The 23827-nt window shown below is 35.0% G+C and overlaps 1 protein-coding gene across 9 annotated transcripts in view; it reads right to left on the minus strand.

Annotated features, from left to right (window-relative positions):
* The window catches only part of Ten-m (teneurin transmembrane protein Ten-m), a 125661-nt gene that overhangs the window by 40108 nt on the left and 61726 nt on the right, over positions 1-23827 (minus strand). For 3 of the 9 annotated variants that reach the window (XM_074253077.1, XM_074253076.1, XM_074253075.1), the window contains one exon: positions 23426-23725. In XM_074253077.1, coding sequence (XP_074109178.1) covers positions 23426-23725 — 300 coding nt within the window. Of the gene's footprint in view, positions 1-13219; positions 13532-23425; positions 23745-23827 lie in introns of those variants that run through there. The other 6 variants (XM_074253084.1, XM_074253078.1, XM_074253074.1 and 3 more) reach the window with 2 other exon arrangements.

Below are 23827 nucleotides of genomic sequence, written 5' to 3' on the forward strand. Positions count from 1 at the left end.
TGGTATCCGTTGCAGTTGCACCCAATATTACCTTTTTATTCTATTCTCTATTCTCTACAAAATCACAATACCGATTGTGTTTCTTAAAATATCTACCCTTAACTTCGACTCCAGTTAATTTTCATTCAATTACTCTCCTCGATGTTATTTTTAATCTATTCGATTACTTGGAAACTCCATTTCGTTATTTAATTATCTTTTATGCTTTACTTTAAAAGGTTATATCTCGAGAATGATCGCTCCTAGGAGGGTCGATAGGGGGTCTTTTGGATAGCCAACAATCTTACTCACAACCTTTCGTTGTCTGTTATTAAAAATATTTACTCGGAGCCGAGAAATATTCAATTGTTTTCTCCACCTAGCTCATTTTTTTTTTTTTTTTTTTTTTTTTTTTTTCAAGACTTAAATAATTTTATTTCGAGGAATAAACTCATGATTTACTAGAGGAAATAAATAAACCGAGAGAGAGAGAGAGGATCAAGTCTTTATTTTAGTGCCAGACCTGATTAATGGCCTACTTTTAGGGAATTTTTTTTTTTTACTTACATTTTTTATAATAAAAACTTGGTAATAAATACTCTTTATTTACAACAACACGTACTTGACGTTATTTAAAGGCCTATAGTAAGTAACTGGATGAATATTTTTTAAGGGTGACGCTGACTAGTTCTAGATCAGACTCTTGGCTATCCAAAACACTTCTAAAAGTCCTAAAAATATTCAACCATTCCTGAGTTATAAAGCTCCTAAGATTTTTTTCTGATAACTTTAGGAATTTAGTAGTAAGTTAGAAAAACAGCGATAACTTTGGATCTAATGAATATTTTTCAAAATTTCCGCCGACTAGTTCTAGATAAGACTCTTGGCTATCCAAAACACTCCCTAAGAAGCTTCATAGGAGCATCCAGTCTTAGGATAAAAATTAATTAAAAAAGAACTTTTATCAGAAATGATTAAGAATAATTGTACTTTTAGTTTCCGAGTTTTATTTAGGACCCTCGAAGATCTTCCCTATCTCCCGATTACATTTCAAAGACACTGTTATTTACGAGTGTCTAGGGAGTATAAATTGCACAATCAGAAATTAGATTTTTCCTTCCTCAATCCCGTCTAACTAATTATCTTTTATTAACTCGTATTTACAGCGACGTTTTTTTTTTTTTTTTTTTCAGCTTAAATTGCGAATAAAAATTAAGTGTCGCGTGAAATCGAATTTTTTTTTAAAAACTAAAATTATATTTTATGATAGCTATCTACTGCGGCAATAAATTGCCTTTTTTTTTCTGCTACAGTCGACCTAGAAAAAAATAATCGGGGTCTAGAGGATCCTGAGCTCGAGTCGAGTAGTTTGAATACCCACACGACGGTACTCGAGGTTGTTATAAAATGTGCGCTCGCTAACGCACACAGTGCGTAGCCAACTGCAATACCAACTTGTGGGTATTCAATCAACGCGTCTTGACGTCCCGAGTCGTAATTCAACACTCATTTGGCATTAAAAAAATTTCTCTGAGATTTAGCTTGAAAAAATACGACAGACTGTTAATTTGTCGAGATATATTGGTACAACGACGCGGAATTTTAAGCACTTGGCTCTATAGCTGTTTGGACAAGCTGAGCCCGGATATTTTAAACGCTCGAGTGTTTGAATAACAAGGCTTCAATCAATTACAGAAATAGATCTTTTAAATATATATTATATTTTGTCGCATGTCAATGTCAACCTTTACTTTTTTTTTTTAATTTGTGTATTAATTAACTGGAGTGCGAATGACATGAAAAAATAAATAACTAGTTACCACCCGGTGATTGCTCTGATTTTTTTTTTTTACTCACCTGCAACAAAAATAAAAAGAAAAATGATTAATTTTATTGATTTTGCAGAAATTATTATTCCTAGTCACATTAAAACAGCGATAACTTTTGATCTAATTAATATTTTTTCAAATTTACGCTGACTAGTTCTAGATCAGATTTCAGGCTATCCAAAACACTCCTAAAAGTCCTAAAAATATTTAACCAATCCTGAATTAGAGAGCTCCTAAGATTTTTTTTAAAAACCTTGATTTCAAGGTTATTTAAAAAATAGCGATAACTTCGGATCTAATAAATATTTTTTAAAACGGCTTTCGATAGGCCCTAGATAAGACTATTGACTACCCAAAACACCCCTAAAATAAAAAATTAATATAATAGTCTACAAGAAATAAATAAAAAAAGAAAAAAGTAATCACGTTGAGAAAATAACGATAATTTATCACGACTACGAGCCGAAGAAATAACGGTGATAACCATGGAAATCCCGAGTCTACTACTCGGAAACTTGATCCGTCCCTCACTTAACCATATATATATATATATATATATATATATATATATATATATATATATATATATATATATATATATATATATATATATATATGTAGTAATCCCTAGGCAATCGATCCGATTGTTAACAGGGCTAACTGCGGCTCCGACCCGGTATCCGACTCTCCCACGAGAAATTATTGAGAAGAGTCAACTTTATTTATCCGCGCTATTTTTTACTATTATTATTTATTCTCGAGATACAATTTGATCTGAGCGCCATCTGTAAAAGAGTTATAACACGAGCTGGAGGAAGTTACAAGAAGTTAAAATATCTTCAATCGGTCGAAATTGGCCCAGTAGTTTCTGAAATATCGGAATTTTTTATTTGTGGTTGTAAATTTTAGGTCCCGGGTTCGAATCTCGGGTACTGATATATTTTTTATTTTTTTTAATTACTCAATTAATAAGGAGAATTATGTCGAATCATCATAAATAAATAATGAAATTACGGTGGTAGATAATACGGAGATGAACGAATGGACGGATGGAAAGTTAAGCCGCAGTAAGCCGAACGGGGGAGCCATGAGCTGATTTTACATATATATATATATATATATATATATATATATATATATATATATATATATATATATATATATATATATATATAGTTATGTGCAATATTAAGCATCAGCCACCGTTCAATGTCGATTATTCGGCAAATGCGCTATTCATTTGTAACATTATGCGTAGAGAATTGATATTCATCTGCGTAATTTCGCTAATAATGTCACACGTTGTTTTAAATTCATTAAGTGTAAAATCGATTTTGAATTATTAAATAATGTATTTTTTAGAAGTAATTTTATTAAAAAAAAAAAAAAAAAAAAAAAAAAACATAATCAGGATTCGAACCCCCGACTTCAGATTCAATAATAAAAAAATTAAAATGACGATATTTCAGAAACTACTGGGATGATTTTGACCACCCAAAGATATTTTAACTTCTTATAACCCCCTCTAGGGCATGTTATCATTTTTTGTAGATGGCGCTCAGGTCACCTCGAAATTTAAAATGACCATATCTTAGAAACTACTGGACCGATTTCGACCGACTAAAGTTATTTCTGTTCTTTAGAACAGCATCTAGCATATGGTAGCATTTTTTACAGATGGCGCTGGGGTAAAAAAAATTATTTCCAGCAATTACCAGGGTTCAAGCATTAAAAATTCACGTATCCTCTCGGGAATTTAACCGCAAAATGTCACCGGGCACATTCGACATCCATATGCCGCATGACGTAACCCCAAGGGGGTTTTCTTTGATCTGAGCTTATAAACCCTATAGATTACAAACCTAATTGTTACCAATATAATCTCCTCCCCTTTATAGAGTCCTTGAAATTTTCTTAAGCTGTCCATTTTACCTCAGATGGTAATTTTATAAAATGTCGATCCCTGCGCGCGCAGGTTGACCTTTTAACGAGAAGAGGGAAATAATAAAGTTTATCGAGCGAGCCGAGCTCCCGTAGGATTAAATGGAGATTTAATTTTTTTGGCATCCGAAATTATCAGTCGTCCCCTCTAGCAACTGCAGGGCGTCCCTTAGGTAGGGGATGGGATGTCAAAGCAACGCTATCAGCCAGCGTTTGAATTCTGCTTTATTTAGGGGCGGAGAGCCAGCCATGGACAGAAACACATTTCGAGTGGTTATATTGTCACCTTGGGAATACACTTGCTCTCTCTCTCTCTCTCTCTCTCTCTCTCTCTCTCTCTCTCTCTTTCTCTCTCTCTTTTATTCAGTACTGTTATTTGTTTGTATAGTTGTAGCTGTGTCGCGAACTACATGTTTATTTTTATTCCCTGGCTTGTTCACTCTGCTGTGAATTTCGAATTCGACACGCTTAATTTTTGCTTAATCAATTTCGACCTACCCGACATCTACACAGAAATATTATCATTTGCTAGATGCTGTTTCAAGAATAAAAAGTAACTTTGGTGGGGCGAAATTGGTCCAGCAGTTTTTGAGATATCGCCATTTTTAATTTCAATTTGACCTGAGCGCCATCTACAAAAAAATGATAAAATGGCCTAGAGGAAGTTATAAGGAGTTAAAATAAGTTTGGTTGGTCAAAATTGATCCAATAGTTTTTAAGATATCGTCATTTTAATTTTTTTATTATTGAATCTGAAATCGTGGGTTCGAATCCTGGTCAAATTTTTTTTTTTTTTTTTTTAATTAAAATGGTACTTTGACTCTATATATGAAATAATTCATGGATTTTATTTAATGGACACATAAGACAGATAAATAACGTCTATGGGATGATTTACCGGGGATTCGGTGATCCGAAAAAAGGAGCAATAAATAGTGGGGATCCGACGTGACTGAAATACGAAACCGCGTCTTTATTTTATTTTATTCGTTAGTTATTTCCGAGAGAATGAATTTTAGGAGGGGACGAGAATTTACGCTGATAAGAAGCCGACCAGGGAGAAAACAAAGGAGATAAAAATATATATCTGAGAAAATTGGGAGTTTTAGTGCAAAAAAAAAAATCTTTTTTTTTGTTTTAACTCTCCGAAGGTAAAAAGTCGATTTTTGTGGTAGAGGAATTTTATTAAAAATAAATCAAGATGATATTTGTAATGAGGACAAAATTCTGCGTTAATTGAGTACCCACATGCGTTTTTATCACTTTATTATCATTATCACTGATAACAAACGATAATTATCATTGATAATGATAATTGTAATGAAAATGCAAGTGGGTAGTCAAACTCTGGGGAATTACATCAGGAGGCACGGGCTGGTATTTAATTTCAAGTAAACTTAAATCCAAAAGTAGGATTTAATTAAATGTTGATTTTTTTTTCTAAAAAAAAAAAAAAAAATACATTCTAGAGGATTATTTTAGCAAGTCTTACGCGCGGATGTAAAGAATAAACAGGGCGCAATAACGTCATAAAATGTCCGTGTCCGGGGCTTAATCCCCAGAATCGTCGCTCGCGAACGTTCATTAAATTCTAGTGCTGCTTGTTAAATAATTCACTGAAAAGCGCATGCAATTGTTTAAAAAAAAAAAAAAAAACAAACAAATATTTCATTACGACTTTTTTTAAATTTATTCTCGGGAGCTAATTAAGATTTTTAATTGCCTTTTTTTAGATTTACGTTTACGGGGTTTTATCGAGGTGGTAAAATAAAAAAATTAATTTAAGAATATAGAAAAATAAATTTAAAAAAAATTTTTATAGCAAAATTTACTTAAAAAAATAAATTAATAATTTAAATTATTGTTTATTTATTATCTAAGTGTACTCACTGGTAATTTTATTCCTTAATTTAATTAAAAAAAAATTAGTTATTAATTTTGCCGCTAGGCGGTGTCCTGGCGCTTTTTTTTCTCGCTTGCAGAATTGTTATTTTTTATTTTTTCACGTTATTATTATTTATACACAGTATAAATTGTAAAAATTCCTTGAATTTTTATTCCATGTGAGTTTATTGATCGATGAGTTGAAAAATGTCTAGTATCAATTCAACAACAATGACCAAAATTAAAACTTTTACACCCCGTCATACAATCTAACAACTAACAACTAATTCAGGTTTGTCAGCGTAATATTTATTATGATAATAATTGTTATTATAACAGCGAGCGATCCATCATCCTTGTCATCCATTGACGAGCGGGGATTAGGGGACCGAACAAAAGAACCAACCGTCATACTCTTCTCCCCCCCCCCCACTGCTCTAATCTATCTCTATTTTCATGAAAATATTAACCTCAATGTATGGACAAAGTACCAGCTTACTTCTTAATAAAACTTCCATCAATTTTTGTCCCGCGTGATTAAAAGGGATTTTTAAAATTTAAAAAACAAAAAATGGAAGGGATGAATTGTAAGCAGGGGACGAGTTTTTGGCTCGAGTGGTGCATTTAGTTGACGGAATTATGCAAATTAGGGAGAAAATTCACCCCACGTAGGAATGCAGTGCCAATATTGTGCAAGCAAAAGTTTGGAAGTTTATTTTTCAGATTTATTTTATTTATGATAATTTAGGAATAAATTATTTATTTTTTAAGGGATTTTAAAAAAGTAGGAAAGTTAAGAGTGGGGAGAAAAAATATTTAATCTTAGGAATTATTTTTTGCTATTTAATGGAAGCAAGGAGGAAAATCCTCCCAAATAAAATCAATACAATAGGAGCCAATAAATTAAAGAATTTAGGAGTTTTCAGCTCCTAAGTTCCAAACGAGGTGACCCGATTTAGTTGCCGCAGCTCGTGCGGCAATAGTAAACACCATTATCATCATAATTATCACAAACAAACAGAATTTCCTCTCACGAATGGAATGGCATGCGTGCAAAATAAAAATAGGACACCTGTACTCTAGGAGGAGCTTTTGTTTTCTCCCGCTTGTATTAGGAGCACACTAGAAGGGAAATATTTACCAGAGTTGAGAGTAAATACAAGAAGCTTTTTATCTGGCACAGCTGGCGGTTCTGTGTTGAGTATGAGGGTGGGGGGAGGTAGCACTTACTGGCTCAAAGCTCGGGCGATAATGCAGCAATCGATAGCCTGGAAGGAGACGGCGAGTAGATGGACTAGTCGACATTTTGACTGGAGGAATCAGCTGTGTGCACTCAGAGCTTTCAAGATGCTATCGCACAAGAAATCGTTTAGCTGGTCGCTCTCTGGAGAAGTGGGGGGAGAGGGGAGTCGTTACTGTTCTAGCTTGGCTGCAGTCTCTCTCTCTTTAACCCGGATAGAGCGCGGACATTACACAGCCTCAACACAACAACATGGACTCGGCACTTACACCAACTCGTCCCGGTTTATTGATCGCACTCACTTTAAGATTTTATTTCTGGTTACTGGTTTATTATTCAAGCTTACGAACCCTTTTTACTCTAATTATGGCTTACCAGCGAGGAGGTTTTATCTTTTCAAGGCTCTGTTTCCGGTTACCAAGTTACTGGGAAAGGGTTATTCTTCTTTTAGACCAAGACCTACGAGAAACTGATTTTGGTTCAATTTGAAGGTCTAAGATGTTTTGGTAATGATTCTTAGGATTATGGGTATTTTAAGGACTTTTAGGAGTGTTTTGGAAAGCCAAGAGTCTGATCTAGAACTAGTCGCCGGAAATTTCAAAAAATATCGATCAGATCCAAAGTTATGGCTATTTGTTTAACCTACTAGTGAATTTCTAGAATTTATCAGGAAAAAATCTTAGGAGCTTTCTAACTCGGGATTGGTTGGATATTTTTAGGACTTTTAGGAGTGTTTTGGATAGCCAAGAGTCTGATCTAGAATTAGTTAGCGGAAATTTTGAAAAATATCAATCAGAAAAAAAAATATAGGGGATGAAAAGCGATGCCAAGTAAAAACGTGTTTATCCCAGCATTAAAAGAAATCTTTAAATATAAATTAATCGGATATTTTTCGAGTTCCTTTGCGGATGTAATAGTTAGCGTCGAGCGAAGTTTACAAAATTCCGTTACCATTAACGAGTGATTGTGAAATCCGCAGACCCAGCAGATCTCAGATTACGGTAAAATAAAAATAAAAACAGAGAGAGTTATAAAATTTGGGTAAATTTGAATAGGAGAAATACAACTGGGAGTTTGTTGATTCGTTAGCGCGATTTACAATAATGAGAGGGAGAATTGGATAGACGATAACTTTATTAAACAAAGAGCATCCTTAATCAGCGTTAGTTTTTAATTTAAAAAGGAAAGAAGCAAGAACTGGGAATGGAAAAACGCAATCGCTTAGAAAAATTAGCCAAGTTTACCACCGAGCTCGAGTTTGTAGCTTGTAAAAGTTTTAGTAGACGATCCGTAAAAAGTTGTTCACTTAACTCACAAAACTCGAGCGGAACATCATGTGAGTTTTGCCGTTAGAGTGCAGTCTGTCAGTCTGTCCATGTAAAATCGTGTCAGTGAGTGTTAGTGAGGAGTGAATACGGTTTATAAACTCGGCATTATACTTTCGTGTCCTTACGAGTTGATTGATCGGAAAGCTATTTTGCGGGAACTTGCAAACTCACCAACTCACCAAATTTAGTGAGAATATTAATGGTCTTTTTCAGTCACGCATCCGCTCTAGCCTTCTATTTTTGGATCGTTTATAATAAACTCCTATTCAAGTCAATCGTTATTCATCGCTTTACTTTTTCAGATTTCCTAATTTTAGCTATTTTTATTTTGATAACCCTCAGGATTGGTTCAACATTTTTGGGACTTTTAGGAGTGCTTTGGATAGCCAAAAGTCTGATCTAGTCTGATCTAGAACTAGTCGGTGGAAATTTCAAAAAATATTAATTAGATCTAAAGTTATGACTGTTTGTTTAACTTACTAGTGAATTTATAAAATTTATCAGGAAAAAATCTTAGGAGCTTACTAATTCAGGATTGGTTCAATATTTTTAGGATTTTTAGGAGTGTTTTGGATAGCCAAAAGACTCATCTAGAACTAGTCGGCGTCAAATTTAAAAAATCTTAATTTAATCCAAAACTACAGCGGGTTTAATATCAAAATATTGAGGGTAAAATTCAGATATATTGATCAGAAGTAATTTAGTTATAAATATCGGAAGAATTTTAACAAAAGAGGTGAATAAAATGTAAAATCAATAAAATGTTTATAAAAATAAAACGAGGACATTGTTCTAGTTAATTAAGTTATAAATTAATGCTCGATTTTTCGAGCGAATAAGCAATAAAGCATCAATTACGAGCTTTTAGCGATTTTACCAAGTTATTTTAATTATTTACTGGAATATAATAGACGTTATTTAATCATTTATAAATCGCTGGTCTAAAAATACAAATTTTATTCTATAGTCATACTATAGTTTCAATCAATTATGTATGTGAATAATCAGAAATTTTTTTTTTTTTATCCAACTCGTTTGATAAAACTTATTATTCTTTACTCATTCTATAATCTCATAGTTATATTATTTTTTTTTTTCTAGGTCGTCGACTAGTTCTAGATCAGACTCTTGGCTATCCAAAACACTCCTAAAAGTCCTAAAAATATTGAACCAATCCTGAGTTAGTAAGCTCCTAAGATTTTTTCCGGAAAATTTTTAGTAACTGATTATAGACTTAAACAATCATCGATTAGTTTTGATCTAATTGATATTTTTTTAAATTTCCGCCGACTAGTTCTAGATCAGACTCTTGGCTATCCAAAACACTCCCTAAAGTCCTAATAATATCTCCAGCAAGTTTAATAATTCCAGTCAATAACTGAATAAACGATTGAGTTCTAATAAAAAGGATTTTCAGCTTAGCTCGACCGGAAGCATCCGAGTGGATCAATACCGATGCATTACATCTTTAGAGCATCTTTAGCGATCTATAAATACATAATAGGCAATGCCGATTGGAGGTATAGCTGACACGAATGGACAATCGAGAATTATAAGAGTAAAGCGTCTAAAATCGCTCCACTTGGGAAACGAGTATAGATCGCTCGGTGGAGTGGATTTGAGCTGGCATGGATATAAGTTCACTTACCCCGCGTACCGATCGAAAGTGATCCTCTATAGCGTACCCGTGAGTTAATAGTCAATAGTCCTCACTTCTCAGTCCTCAGTGGTGGATTTTACGTTGGTGAGCAGCGACAGACCAGAAATCCACACAATGTACTGCTACTGGATTATATTGAAAGGCGTAGGTACTGCCTGGGGTAGATCGTCGCTAGGGAGTACGGAGATATAGAGTCACCCTTCCTAGTTACTAGTCGGCAGTCGGTAGTCGGTACTCGGTTGGCGATACATAAATAACGATATCGCTGTTTTCGCAACTGCTCCTTCTCTCTCGGGTTCTGTGTCTAGATCCCAGTAGAGTATGGATCTACGTCACCATCCAGACCACCAGGAATCAAGAACATCCTATCTGACTATTTGTTCGCCTAAAATTAGCTATCATGCCGGATTGGGACTTGATTTTTTAGCAATTTTTGGTGTTTTAGTTAGACAAGAGTATCATCTAGAACTAGTTAGCGTCAATTTAAAAAAATCCAAATTAGATTCAAAGTTATTGCTGTTTATTCAATTTACTAGTTAAGTATTAAAAATTATCAGGAAAAAATCTTAGGAGCTTTATAACTCAGGATTGGTTCAATATTTTTAGGACTTTTAGGAGTATTTTGGATAGCCAAGAGTCTGATCTAGAACTAGTCGGCGTAATTTAAAAAAAATATCGCACACTTGTTCTAAGCCAACTGAAAATGCCTGAATAAAGAAACTTGAATATTCCCTAGTAGTTTTAGGAGAGAGTTAACTATAAATGAAACTCGGGGATAACAAAAATATTTTCCCACTCAGCGAAGCAATATGGTCCTTCTTATCCAGGCTCTTAGTTAAAAACTAAACAAACCGGTTAAGAAAACAGCGCAAGCACTAAGAATCTTTGAGTAGTTGAGATAACAGCCGAACGAGAGCTCAGTGGGACGTCACAAATCACTCGGTAAATCCCTTCAGAAATTAGTCTCATGTGTTTTCTTAAATCCAAATTTATCGTTTACTTAAAACTCTCTCCATCTCATATCAAGATGAAAATCGTTAAATAAATCACCGGTTTATTACACACTAGATCGGCAATGAATGTTTATTTATTGCTCTCGCCCACGCTTCCTGTCTTCAATGTAATTATAATACCACCCAGCTAGCTCTCGACATCGAACCTCATTCTATCTCCACAGACTTACTCTTTTCATTCAATATTATTCCTTAAGTAGTTCACTAATTTTTTAGACCCTGCTTTTTGAGTTCAAAAGAGTTACAGTGCTTTAATTAATGTCCTGCATGTTACAATTACACTCTCGACACATGAAAGCCGCTAATGTCTATAAATACATTCTTTAAGCTATTTTACACTCGAAAAACGGCAAGCGGCTCATTAAAATTAAAATATACACTTTACGACTCCCGATCGATCCAATAAATATAAATTAAAAAAAAAAAAAAAAAAAAATTCACCCGGGATTTGAACCCACGACTTCAGATTCAATAATAAAAAAATTAAAATGATGATATCTCAGAAACTATTGGGCCGATTATGACCAACTAAAGATATATTAACTCTTTACAACTTCCTCTAGGCCATGCTATCACTTTTTTGTAGATAGCGCTCAGGTCAAATTAAAATTTAAAATGGCGATATCTCAAAAACTACTGGACCGATTTCGTCCAACCAAAGTTACTTTATCTTCTTACAACTTGCTCTATCCTATTTTGTTACTTTTAAGAGAAAATTACTCGGGTTAAATTTAAAACGAAACGTTTTTAAGGTAATTTCCGATGACACGGATGAAAGACGTAGAACTGAACGGTCGACGAACTCTTTGGACTGAATTAATTTTAATAGGCGGCGGAAGAGTAAAGACGATTGTTCTGTAAGTTAACTGTAGGACCCGATGCACAGGCATAAAATTGTGCTCTACTCAGTATTGATTGAAGGACCGTGTATGCTAATGCTCAAAGATACCGCCTCAGGGTTTACTCTTTGCATTTCTTTACATTATAAGAAAGTTATTTTAGTTTTTCGCTCAATTGTATAAATTCTATTGACTGAAATTTATAATTTTATGAATTTATAAATTACAAAGACTGAAAATAGAGAACAAGGGGATGGATTTAGTAAGTAGGGTGATAAAGGAAGCCCCTAATAACTTTTTCATTAAAATGCTCCCGCCAGATGTCATTTTATTTGCAATATCCCCCGACGTGGTAACCACACGTGTCGCTCAGCTCATTGTTTGATTTTCTCGGAGATATTAAAATGTTAGAATATCAATCCGTCAATTATGACATTTTTTTTTTTTTTCTAGGCACTGGATTTGGATTTAGATTTCTATTTTTATTTTTATTTAAAAGTCTAGGCAGTGCTATTATTATTGTTATTATTGACGCCTGATCTCGGGGATGGAGTTTCTGGTGAGTACGCTGGCTTGCTTCCAATCTGTGCAAATCAATAAGGCTCAAGCCTGGACGAGAGAAAGGACTAAACCCACGTGATTAAATTTATTTTTGTGCAATTTTATTTTTTTTTTTTTAATTTTACCATGAAAATTTTTTTCATGGAAAAAATTTATTTTACTATGCAAATAAATTTTTGTGAACAGCATGGACAAATTTTAGTGCAAAAATTTAGAGGAAGAATCAGTTAAATGCATGGTAAGAAATTATTGCGTGGTAAAATTTTTTTTGACATCCTAATCAAAATTATATGTGTGTCAAAAATATTTATTTGCACGGTAAAAATTACCCGAGTGTTAACAATAATAAAATTTCATGGCAAAAATTATTTAAGTGCTAATTTAATAAAATTGTGTGGTAAAAATTTGTGGCAAAAATTTACACGGTAAAAATTTCAAAAAAAAAATTATTGCGTCGTAAATTTTTTTAATAGTACTAATCAAAATTAAATGCGTGATAAAAATATAAATTTGCACGGTAAGAATTACTAAAGAGTTAACAATAATACAATTTCATGGCATAAATTACTAAAGTGTTAATTTAATAAAATTGTGTGGTAAAAATTTTAAAAATGCTTGGTAAAGTTTAAAATAAAATGCGTGGTAAAAAAATTAAAAAAATTGTACGGTAAAAATTTCATGGAAAAAATTTTTTTTTAGTAGCTTAAGAAGTTTTATAAAAAAAAAGTTTTAATGAGAACAAAATTGAGAGGGCGCAGCGGGGTGTTTCCAAAGTTAACGTAAAATAGATTAGAGTGACAGAGACCGAAAAAAAGGAGAGCCGAGTTTGGGGCGGGTCCGCACGAGCCGAATCTTGTGAAGGTCCTTCGATCGAACTCCCGGCACCGAAATTATTTTTCATAAAATTTTAATAAATTTTTCAAGTGATCTAATTAATTAATTTACCTGGTTGGTACATTGATCCTCAAAAAAAAGGCTCACTATTATCATTGCACGTGAAACCATCACCACTTATCAATCACCATAATAATAATAATGATAATAATAATAATAATAATAAATAAATAAAAAATAAAAAATAAAATTTCACACACTTTGCACACAAAAAATAATTTTTTTTTTTTCTAATTTTTATTCAAGTTTAGTCTAGCAACACAAGTTGGTCGAATAGCAAGGGCCGGGTGAAGATTATTCACCAATGAGCAGTATGTCGGTAAAATCCAGTCCAACAGTCCAGCGGACTTAACCAGGCAAAGATCCGACAACAGCAGAGAGTGCACTGCATAAAGCTGGATTTAGTTCCTCGTTCGACCCGAGTCAACGTTCGACTCCCACGCGCGCACGCGCAGAGACCCGGTTTGAGTTGCGCATTCTCTATCTTGTCACTCGGCTAGTCACAAATACGAATACTAATATAAATACAAACACGAATACTATAACGAGGTTTAGATGATCACTGCCAGCTAGTGAGAATGGAAAGAACGAGAGAAAGAGAGAGAGAGAGAGAGAATCCAAACGAGTCCTTATACTCCTATCAATACCCAGCATTTCTGGGACATCGTCCATCGCCAGATGACAGGATGTCTCTAAGTATTACGCAACTCCAGGCTTTACCTCTCATTTCACGGTCAACCTTGTTTTTTTATTTTCCTTTTTTTATTATTTTAAATATTGTGCTGTACTTTCTTAAATATTGACTTTTTTAACGATATAAGCTCATCTTGATGTTACACTCATCAAGAGCTTTCATTTGAGTACCCACTTGTATTTTTAATATATTTTTCATATATATATATATATATATATATATAATATATGAAAAATTCATGTGGGTACTCAAATGAAAGGTCTTGATGAGTGTAACATCAGGATGAGCTTAGATCTTTAAAAATGTCAATATTTCACAAGATACAAGGTCATTTCTTAATAATATATCTTATTATTCAAAAAAATTTCTTCTAGAACCAATATAATAATAATACTAAGATTTATCTTTAAAATGTGGCACCTGAGGCCGAGTGCGATTATGTCAGGCCCAGATCTTGGTGTGTGTGTTTTATCTGATGGTGAGTCTCAACAACAGAGGTGTCGGTTGTTTTTATTTTTATTTGATCCATCTTACATCGAACTTAACCGGCGTCACGAGCGCTCTGCCGGACTGTCACGATTAATGGATCGAATAGCGAGAACTAATTAAGGATTACGGGTAAGGGGAACGGTAAGGGTGGTCGATTTGTTTTTTTTTTTTACCTTCTTATTTTATCTTTTAAATGCTCCTAAATTTTTATTATTTTTTATGAAAAATGAAATAAGAATTGGACCCAAAATAAAGTCACACCCAAATTTGCCTATTGGTCCTTGATCGATCTTCACCTCAGGATTTAAAGCCGTTGCTTATATCCGAGCACACACGTTCACGTCGAAGAGAGGAAAGGTTTTTTTTATTTTATTCCCATCGACTCCCATCGGATCTTATTCCGTCTCTTTTATTTTTCCCGCATCTACATCGGGTTTTAGCTCACTCATCCCTCAGCGTACCGATAAGGCAGCATCATTGCGACTGATTGTAAAAGGGATGGCGTGTCCCTTTTATCCTTCCCACCCTACCTCATACTCGTCTTCATTCCGTCTGATAAAAAAAGTCTTTTTCAACTGCTATCAAACGAACCACCTTTGTTACTTCCGGGTCTCGATTCTCTACGAAGATATAGAAAATTCTGCTGAATTGATAAAAAGCTCCCCGAGTTCCTCTCCCGACCCTAAAATTCCTCTAATGGGATCAATATCAATCATTAAAGTAATTACTTTTTCACAAAGTCACTACCGACACGCTTAAGACCTCAAAAATCCTCTTTAAAATTAGAATATACCTTCCTTGGCTCCCAATTTAGTTTAAAAAAAAAAAAAAAAAAAAAAAAACTTGTCCAGGATTCGAATCCACGATTTCAAATTCAATAATAAAAAAATGAAAATGACGATATCTCAAAAACTACTGGGCCAATTTTGACCAACCAAAGGTATTTCAACTCCTTATTACTTCCTCTAAGGCGTGTTATCAATTTTTTGTAGATGGCGCTTAGGTCAAATCAAAATTTAAAATGGCGATATCTTGGAAACTATTGGACCGATTTTAACCAACCAAAGTTACTTTATCATCTTAAAATATCATCTGTGTTATATTATCACTTTCAAGTGAATATCTTACAGGTCTCAAAGCCAATAAATTCAATAGTTAAAAGAAAAAAGTATTGAAATGTCGTTAATGAGCTGCCTGAAGAGCATAAAAAAGCAATATAAAACGTTAAAGGCACTGGAGACTTTGGGAAAACTAGTAAAGTTTACGCTACAAAAGCAGTAGGTTGGGGTGTCTCGGAACTTGTTCTGTCTGGGATCTCACTCGGAGAATTCACTCGACAGAAACAAGGGAACTGTGTTGTGTAACAGAAGGTCGTGCCCGAGAATCAAACGAACCGATTGCTTAAAACTTTTATTTATCTTTTAACTTGGACGTTTTTATTTTATTTTACCGAAGAAATTCCGTAACTAGGAACAGAAATTGAAATGTCAGTTTTCCTCTGAATTTAAATCGAGTTCCATTAATTCTGATCAACTAATTACAAATTCCCTTTTTATATTTTTTAATAAAAATCAATATCAGCCCACATATTTTGTGCCAGAATTTTCTGGACAAATTGTTTGTAAACAAAATAAGGGCTGTTATCCTATCAAATGATAGGTGAATTTTCGTTTAATTGACGTTAGATAAATACTCACTCTGGACAACTGTGTGGGCTCAGTAGTACTTGGACGTCATTCGTAGGATGATACTACTGTGGGTATTGCTGGTAGCTCTTGGAGTTGAAGGCTCCAAGGAAATTTTCTTTGAAACTAAACCAAGTCCCTTTAAAGACTTATTGGTGAGAATTTCCAGCAGCAGGTTGCTTAATTCCATTATTCTGACTGACATTTTGTTCCAGGCTGACCTGCTGGAAAATTGCCACGAGCCTGAAACTGTTTTCTTCTACGGCGACGTCCAGAACGAGGTTGTGCAAGCAGCAGTGGACAGCAACAGGAAAATTCAGCGGCTTAATTCCGAGGATCAAGGTATCACTGTCAATTCCAAGGACTTGCTGGTGATATTCCTGGACCAGTTACACAGGTGGAGCAGGCGACTGGCTGGAGCTTTCAGCGGGATTAACACAGTTTTTGTGGTGATCGAACAACTGCAGTTCGATCAGGTGAAAGTGATATTCGCGGATTTGTGGAACGCCAGTGAGAGCGCCAATGTTTTTGTTTGCTCAGAGACGGAAGATGGAAAGAGCTTGCAGGTTGTTACTTTCAACCCGTACTGCAGTTACGCCCCCAAGGGGTTTTGGAGCAGGTGGAAGGATCAGAAGATATTTTTTGGGAGATATTCACCTGATAAGAGGATAGGTGAGTTATATAATACTTATTTTGAAGTCATGTGATTTCATTATTCAGGCTGCATTTGAAAATGCTCTTATAAATCTTTTTAATTACCTCAACAGACCCGTGCTCAATCCTGCTGTTCGACCGCACAAAGCACCTAGGTGACTACCCAATCCAGGTTCTGCAGTTCGTAGTGGACACCTGGATAAAATCGATGTCAGGGCATTTCCTGATAACCCGGGAATCTTCTTCGCCTGTGCTAATCTTCCCGCACTCGAGATTTATACTGAGCAGCTTGATCGACTCCTTATCAGTCTCAGTGAACCTAACAAACCTGCTTTTCACAGAACGTAACTTGTCTTCCTTCCTGATCAACTCATCCCTGACCAAGTCTCTGGACCTAAAGATCAAGCCTGGATTCACGAGCGACACCAGCCTGCTCTCCTACTACGACCCGTCGTACCCATTCTTATTCCAGCGAGACATCATAGTGACCCACCGTCGCGGGCTGATGACTCCGCTGGAAAAAATGTTCAACTTTTACGGTTGGCTGACCATCGCAGCCACTGTAATAATAATCTCCGCTGCTTTTCTGGTGATCTACCTGTCAAGTAACCTGCTGCTGTCCTTCAGCATCTTCGATTCTCTCCGGCTGATTATCAACGTGGCAATCGCCTCCAAAATGGAGTCCACCAAAAGCCGAATTTTCTTCTCAGTGATCTTCCTTTACTTCTTGGTGATCCAGGCGACGTTTTCCGGACACTTGGCTGCCTTTCTGACCAAGCTTGAGTACCGCGAGAACGTCGAGAGTCTGGAAGACCTCAAGGACTCGAGGTACGAGGTGATCTACGCGCACCCAGCCACTAAAAGTTACATCAAGGACGAGTTGCTTGTTGCGAAGACTCTTTTTGGAAAATACCTTTGCAACACCGACACTATAGTAAATCCAAGAGCCGCCTGCGTCGAAAACTACAGAACAATCCGCTACCTGATCGCTGAGTTCGATCTCCATCAAGCAAAGAACCCCCTGGTCACCAAGTTCAGCTCCTTTCTCTTGAGGAAAAACTGGAGGCTCAAGGACCGGGTCAATCTGCTGATAGCACGGATCGTTGATTCTGGTCTTAATTTAAAAAAGTCCAACTTCTCCGGCTGGAAGATCAAGAGGTACTTTAGGCAGCTCGAGGAGCGCCTTGGTCCTAACTACTACCGGCCTGTTGAGTTCCAGGATCTACTCTTCATCTTCCTGCTGCTAAGTGCTGGGCTTCTCGTCGCAAGTCTGGTATTCTTGGCGGAGCTAGGTGTCCAGGGCTGGAAGGATCATCAGCGTGGGATCAAAAAACAATGGCGGGCTTTCAAAAGAGCCGCTAAAGTCGCGCATAGTATGGTGCTCTTCAAAATTAAAAGGTGGGTGAGAAGACCTGGGAAAAATCGACGCTCGAAGCCATGAAAAGTATCCCAGATGGAAATTTAGTGAAGGAGCTTGTAGTAGGAGAGATTCTCTGTAGTTTGAGTACTCACATGGTTTTTTGTGCGACCGCGTGCTCGTGTGTGCTTTTATGTGCTTTTTATGTGTAGGTTTAGGAGGACAAGCGTGTTGGTAGTCTAATTAAAGGGAATTTTGAGGGGAATCTAATGATGCTGTTGGAAATTTAATAAAAATATTTTGGAAGAATTGAGGAGTTGTTTTTTTGAAGGAGATTTTTTTTTTTTTTTTTTTTTTTTTTTTTTAGAGTTTCAATTAGACGATTATCGGAGTCACATCCTTTATGTGGTAATACTTGAGCTCGTACTTATAGATTACGGATTTTCTCGGCTTATCTACTTGCGAGGGGATACCTTTTATCCTCGGGGTTTTACTACTTAAAAAAATAGTTTTTAGGAGAGATAATTTAGGAGGGTTAAAATAATTTAAAAAAAAAAAAAAAAAAAAATGAAATTTTTTGGCTTTAATTATTTGACCTTGGAGGAGGGGAGGGGGTAAAAAAAGAAGATTGTGTGCACTATCGGAAGCTAGACGTGTGTTTGAAAAAGAAAAGGGTGTTATCGAGCCTCAAGGTCCTTAATGGGATTCTCGAATAGTCAAAAGTTCGGTAAAGTCCTCACTTTAGAGAGAAAGAGTTGACATGTAGCGAAAAAGGTGACGGGAGCAGCCAAGTATCAACTTGAGTGAACAGTTGAGTGCTAGTACCTCCAGATGGTGCCTTCCTACAAACTTACACTCTTTCAAAGTGAGTGTACATCCAAACTTGTGAGAGATTGCTCTTTTATTATGATTTTTTAAAATTAGGGAAAAAAATACCAGAGACGCCTAACGGCTTTATTTGCTCGAGGAATTTATGCTTGAAAAAGGTGTTTTATCAGACAGGAATTATCAAAATATCCAGCTCGAAGCTCGTGTCGGACTCTGGAGATACCATCACCAATTATTCCTCGGACAACTCTCGAGTACCATCAAGGCCCTCCCTCACACTCACTTTAGTCTCAAACTGGTTCTCGAGCACGAGCCTGTCAATTACATACGAATTTTAAATTTCAATCTTTGGATTATAAGACTATTAAACGACTAGTCAAAAATTTAAAAAAAAAATTTTTTTAATTAGTTGAAACTAAAAAAAAAAAATTTGGACAATTAGACAATTCTAAGCCTCATGGTAACAAAAATAAAAATTTAAATACCAATATTTTTAGTCCGGGTTCGAATCCCGAAGAAGGTATTTTTTTTTTTTTTTTTTTTTGTTTCAAACGACGGGATCACTCGAGACATGTTTAAAAGTCAAAACATGGAAATCCGTCCTTTGATTTCAGAAAAAAAAAAAAAAAAAAAAGAGATTCATTACAAGAAAACTCAGCACTTGACGGCTTGCCTTCAATGGCTCTCCTGTCTCTTAATGTGTGTATATGTGTATTTATTTAATGTAGTCACTGTTTGCTCAGTAATGAGATTTTATAAATACGTAAATTTATTCCGCTAACTTTGACTTGGTGAAATATTTTTTATATTTTGTCTATTAAATTTTTTCACTAGAATAAATACAGAGCATACTTTTGCTCTTAAGATTTTTTTTAAATAAAAATTTTTTATTTATAAAAAATTCTTATTTTCCTGATTTGGAAATTTTAAATTAAATTAGGATGTTAAATTAACGAATTATAAGGTTCAGGGTTCGAATCCTAGTGACTGTCTTTTTTTTTCTATTATTTAACAAAAGAAAATTTTCAATTAACTTGAACATTTAATTTCATAAAAAAAAATAACCGTAGAAGGGAATCAGAGCGAGTCACGCGAAACCACAAAGAAAATTATCATTGAAACTTAGATTGCCGAGAATATGATACTCCTTAGATTCCCATGCCTTCATTAAACCATGACAATATTACCAGGCGACACTAAAAAGACATTTTGTGGTAATTTAAAAATATAATTTTCTTAAATTTTAATAAAATTTTTTCCAGATACAAAAATCGATACAAAATTACCAGCACGCAAAGTTACGGTTACGCCCACGAATCTCGAGAATGTTAACTGATAGGAGGTATCTATAGCTAGAGGTGCGTGAGAGTATTTACTCTTTTAAAATCCGCTTAAAACTTTTATTTTTTTTTTTTTACCCCCTTCCCCTTCCCCTTAATCTATTATTAAGAGAATAAGACAAATGAATGAGCCAAAAATTTTTATGTCAGATTTTGGAAAAATGATTACGAAGGGTTCTAAATCAGGTTTTGGTGTATCAATTTAAAAGAAAATTATTGAAAATTAGACGATTCTAAGATTTTTAATAACAAAAATAAAATTTTGGAAAAAATTTTGATATTAAATTTTGAAAAAATGACTACGAAGGGTTCTAGATCAGGTTCTGGCGTATCGATTTAAAAAAAAAGTTTTGAAATTTGGACAATTCTAAGGCTTGTGGGAATAAAAATAAAATTTTGGAAAAAAATTTGAAAATTGATCTTTTTTCATATATATTATATATTTATACATATTATAAATATGCATATATGAAAAATGTAGCAATTTAACAAAATTCATTAAATTTTCTAATCCACCAAAATGAATTTTTGGAAGGTCAACGCAAAAAAAAAACTGGAGGAAAATGATAAATTAGCATACAAACTGAAATTAGAGTGACCCGGGAGTTATGGACTTACGGAAATCCCAGATTATTTCGGTTAGTGTCTCCAGCGGTGGATACCCACGTGCTCTGTAATGATGTGGTTAGCATTGTACGTGATTCAACGCATTGTCCTGAAAGCGCGACCGATTTCAGAGCAGAAATGATTGATTGATCTTAATGAAAAAGTTACCGAATTAAGGATGCACGCGAGGAATCATGATAGCTGATAGCTGATAGCTGATAGCTGATAGCTGATAGCTGATCGTTGATAGTTGATGGGTGATGGCTGCCTGACGATAGTTGCTTCCGAAGGCAGGCAATTAACCCGATTCGCGTGTAACGAACAAGATTCTGGGCCCGAATCGGGTCATTAGTTCGAGAGATCGATTTAAGCTTGGAACCAACGGGGCACTCTAAATTACGGGAGGAAAACAATAAACCGGGGAGTTTATAGTGCTGCTCGAGGAATACAAGTTTAAGCACAAGTAAAGCAGAAAGAGGAAAACGACCCGTGGCACAGTTTAATTTTCCCGGGAAACGGAAACCTATAGCTTTTCAGTTGAGCTCCTTCCATTGTTTCCCGAGCTTTATAGAAGTCATTATAATTATTCTACACGCCGTCCTCAAACTCAGTAATCCTCGAAGTTTCTTTTTTTAATTACTGCTATGCGCCGTCTCACGGAAAATCGACTCAAGTCTTCTTTAGAATCGAGTATTAATATATAGAAAAAAATTTTTTTTGGAAAATTGACGACGAAAGGTTCTAGATCAGGTTCTGGAGTATCGATTTAAAAAAAAATTTTTTTGAAAATTGGACAATTTTCTAGGGCTTGTAGTAACAAAAATAAAAATTAAAATACCAATATTTTTATTCTAGGTTCGAATCCCGGGGGCTGCATTTTATTATTTTTTTTTTTTTTTTTTGTTTCTAAACAATTAAACCACTGCTAGTGAGTAATTATTTTAAAAAAATAGACATCAGAATTTATTTGAGGTTCATAAAAAAAAAAAACATGTTAAATGAATTCCAGGCCACCCAGGACGTTTTAATTTATCTGCTAATCGATACATCGATGCATCTGGATATCGTGTGTCTGATTAGCATACCTTGTACACCAAGTTATTCACTTATTCGGTTGTAAATTCTGATATTTTTATAATTGTTACAAGAGCAATACATGCATATATACTTGCACCTATAAGTATCGGTCTCTTATTCGGGTCAAAAAAGTATTGTAAATAAAACTAGACATAAATAAATATAATTACTTATGGTGACTAGCTCGCTGCGGGATAGGGATAGCCGCTCGACGTTATTCAAACAAAGAACCTGTTTTACCAAGTATAAATCTACAAATGTATAAATGTATGAGATATAAGATACTCCTTTGTATGAATCGGCTCTTAGTTATTTTATTTATTGCCCTGTCGTCAATCTTTTCACTCTTAAAATTATATTAAGCGGAATCCAAGCTCTCAAGGTCTTTGACAATTAATTATCCGACTTTCTACTATTCTTTTTTCGTATATCAATTTCTTTTTAGCTTGGTAATTGAATTTTAGTCGAAAACAATTAAAAAAAAAAAAAAAAAAAACCCCCCGGGATTTGAACCCAGGACTTTAATTTGGTAGTTTGGAACCTCTGTAACTTTAAATTAAAGCTAATTTTATTTTTAGTAGCACCCTCTATCATTTTTGAAAGACAAGGAATTGTTTTTTTTTTTTTTTTATAATTAGATGGTAAAAAAAATTTTTTTGAATCGTTACAACTCGAATATACAAAGGACAATAGTAATGATGATTAATCAGACATGCGGTTTAAAATTATGATACAAAGTCTTAATATAATGGCGGTTGAACATGCAGATATGTGGTAATTTGCATGAAATGGTAACAGTTAAATCCTCGAAGAACAAACGGGTCTTTAATTCTCGAGCCTCGCATGACACATAAACCAGCCAGTTCAGTACAACGCTATCGATTACCCGCAGAGTAAATTATGCTCTCCTAAATCCGCCGATTGTTTCTATTCCGGGCTATTAAAAACTTCTAGAACTAATAATAATAACAACAACAACCGATCACTAAAGTTGGATGAGACTGGGTAGTGACAAGCAAAGATGAGCCAATAACAGTAGGGGGAGGTCTTATCATTATCAGCGTTATCAGCATGCCTTGTTGATGTCATGTTGACATGTTGTCATGTGTACACGTCACCCCGAGATTAAACAGAGGGAGGATTAGCGACGTATTGTCATTTGCCTCAAGATCTTTCCCCACCCCTTCTTGTAGAGTCTCAAAGACACCCAGCTCATTGATAACCTGGATGTGGATGACAAATGACTTTTTTTATAATGACTACGAAGGGTTCTAGATCACATACAGGATTAATTGGAAAATAAATTTTTGTATTTTGGACAATTCTAAGCCTTGTAGGAACAAAAATAAAATTTTGGAAAAAATTTTGATGCCAAATTTTGGAAAAATGACTACGAAAGATTCTAGATCAGGTTCTGGCGTATCGATTTAAAAAAAAAAATTTATGATAATTGGACAATTCTAAGGCTTGGGGGAATAAAAATAAAATTTTGGAAAAAATAAAAAAAAAATATTGTTTTACACTTACCGTTCCACTCCCGGGCCAGATGGGTCAGCTCGCAATCGGTAAGGGTCTCGTCGCTGGCGTTTCCAGAAGTAGGAGTGTCACTGAGGCCCTCAACTCTGCTGGCAACGTGATACAATTGAGGCTGTTGATAACTCGCGTTTCCTCTTTTGTGGGCCGTGTTATAGTGGCTGTGGGATTGACCGGGCTGATTTTGGGAGTAGAGACTATGGGCCTGAGACGGACCTCTGGTCCCAGAAACCCTGGGGTTGTCCTCGCCCTCAGAGCCACTGAGGCTGTAGGCTGGGTGCAGCCGTCCCTTGCCTGGAAAATAAAAATTCATAATTATTAATTTAAAATTAGAAAAAATTGTTGTGGTAGAACCACAGATTTTCCCACGAATCACGATCCGCGATCTACGAGTTA

This window comes from Cotesia typhae, unplaced genomic scaffold (genome assembly GCF_013202065.1).
Source record: "Cotesia typhae breed Kobodo isofemale line unplaced genomic scaffold, CoteBio_Ctyphae scaffold_121, whole genome shotgun sequence".
NCBI lineage: Eukaryota > Metazoa > Arthropoda > Insecta > Hymenoptera > Braconidae > Cotesia > Cotesia typhae.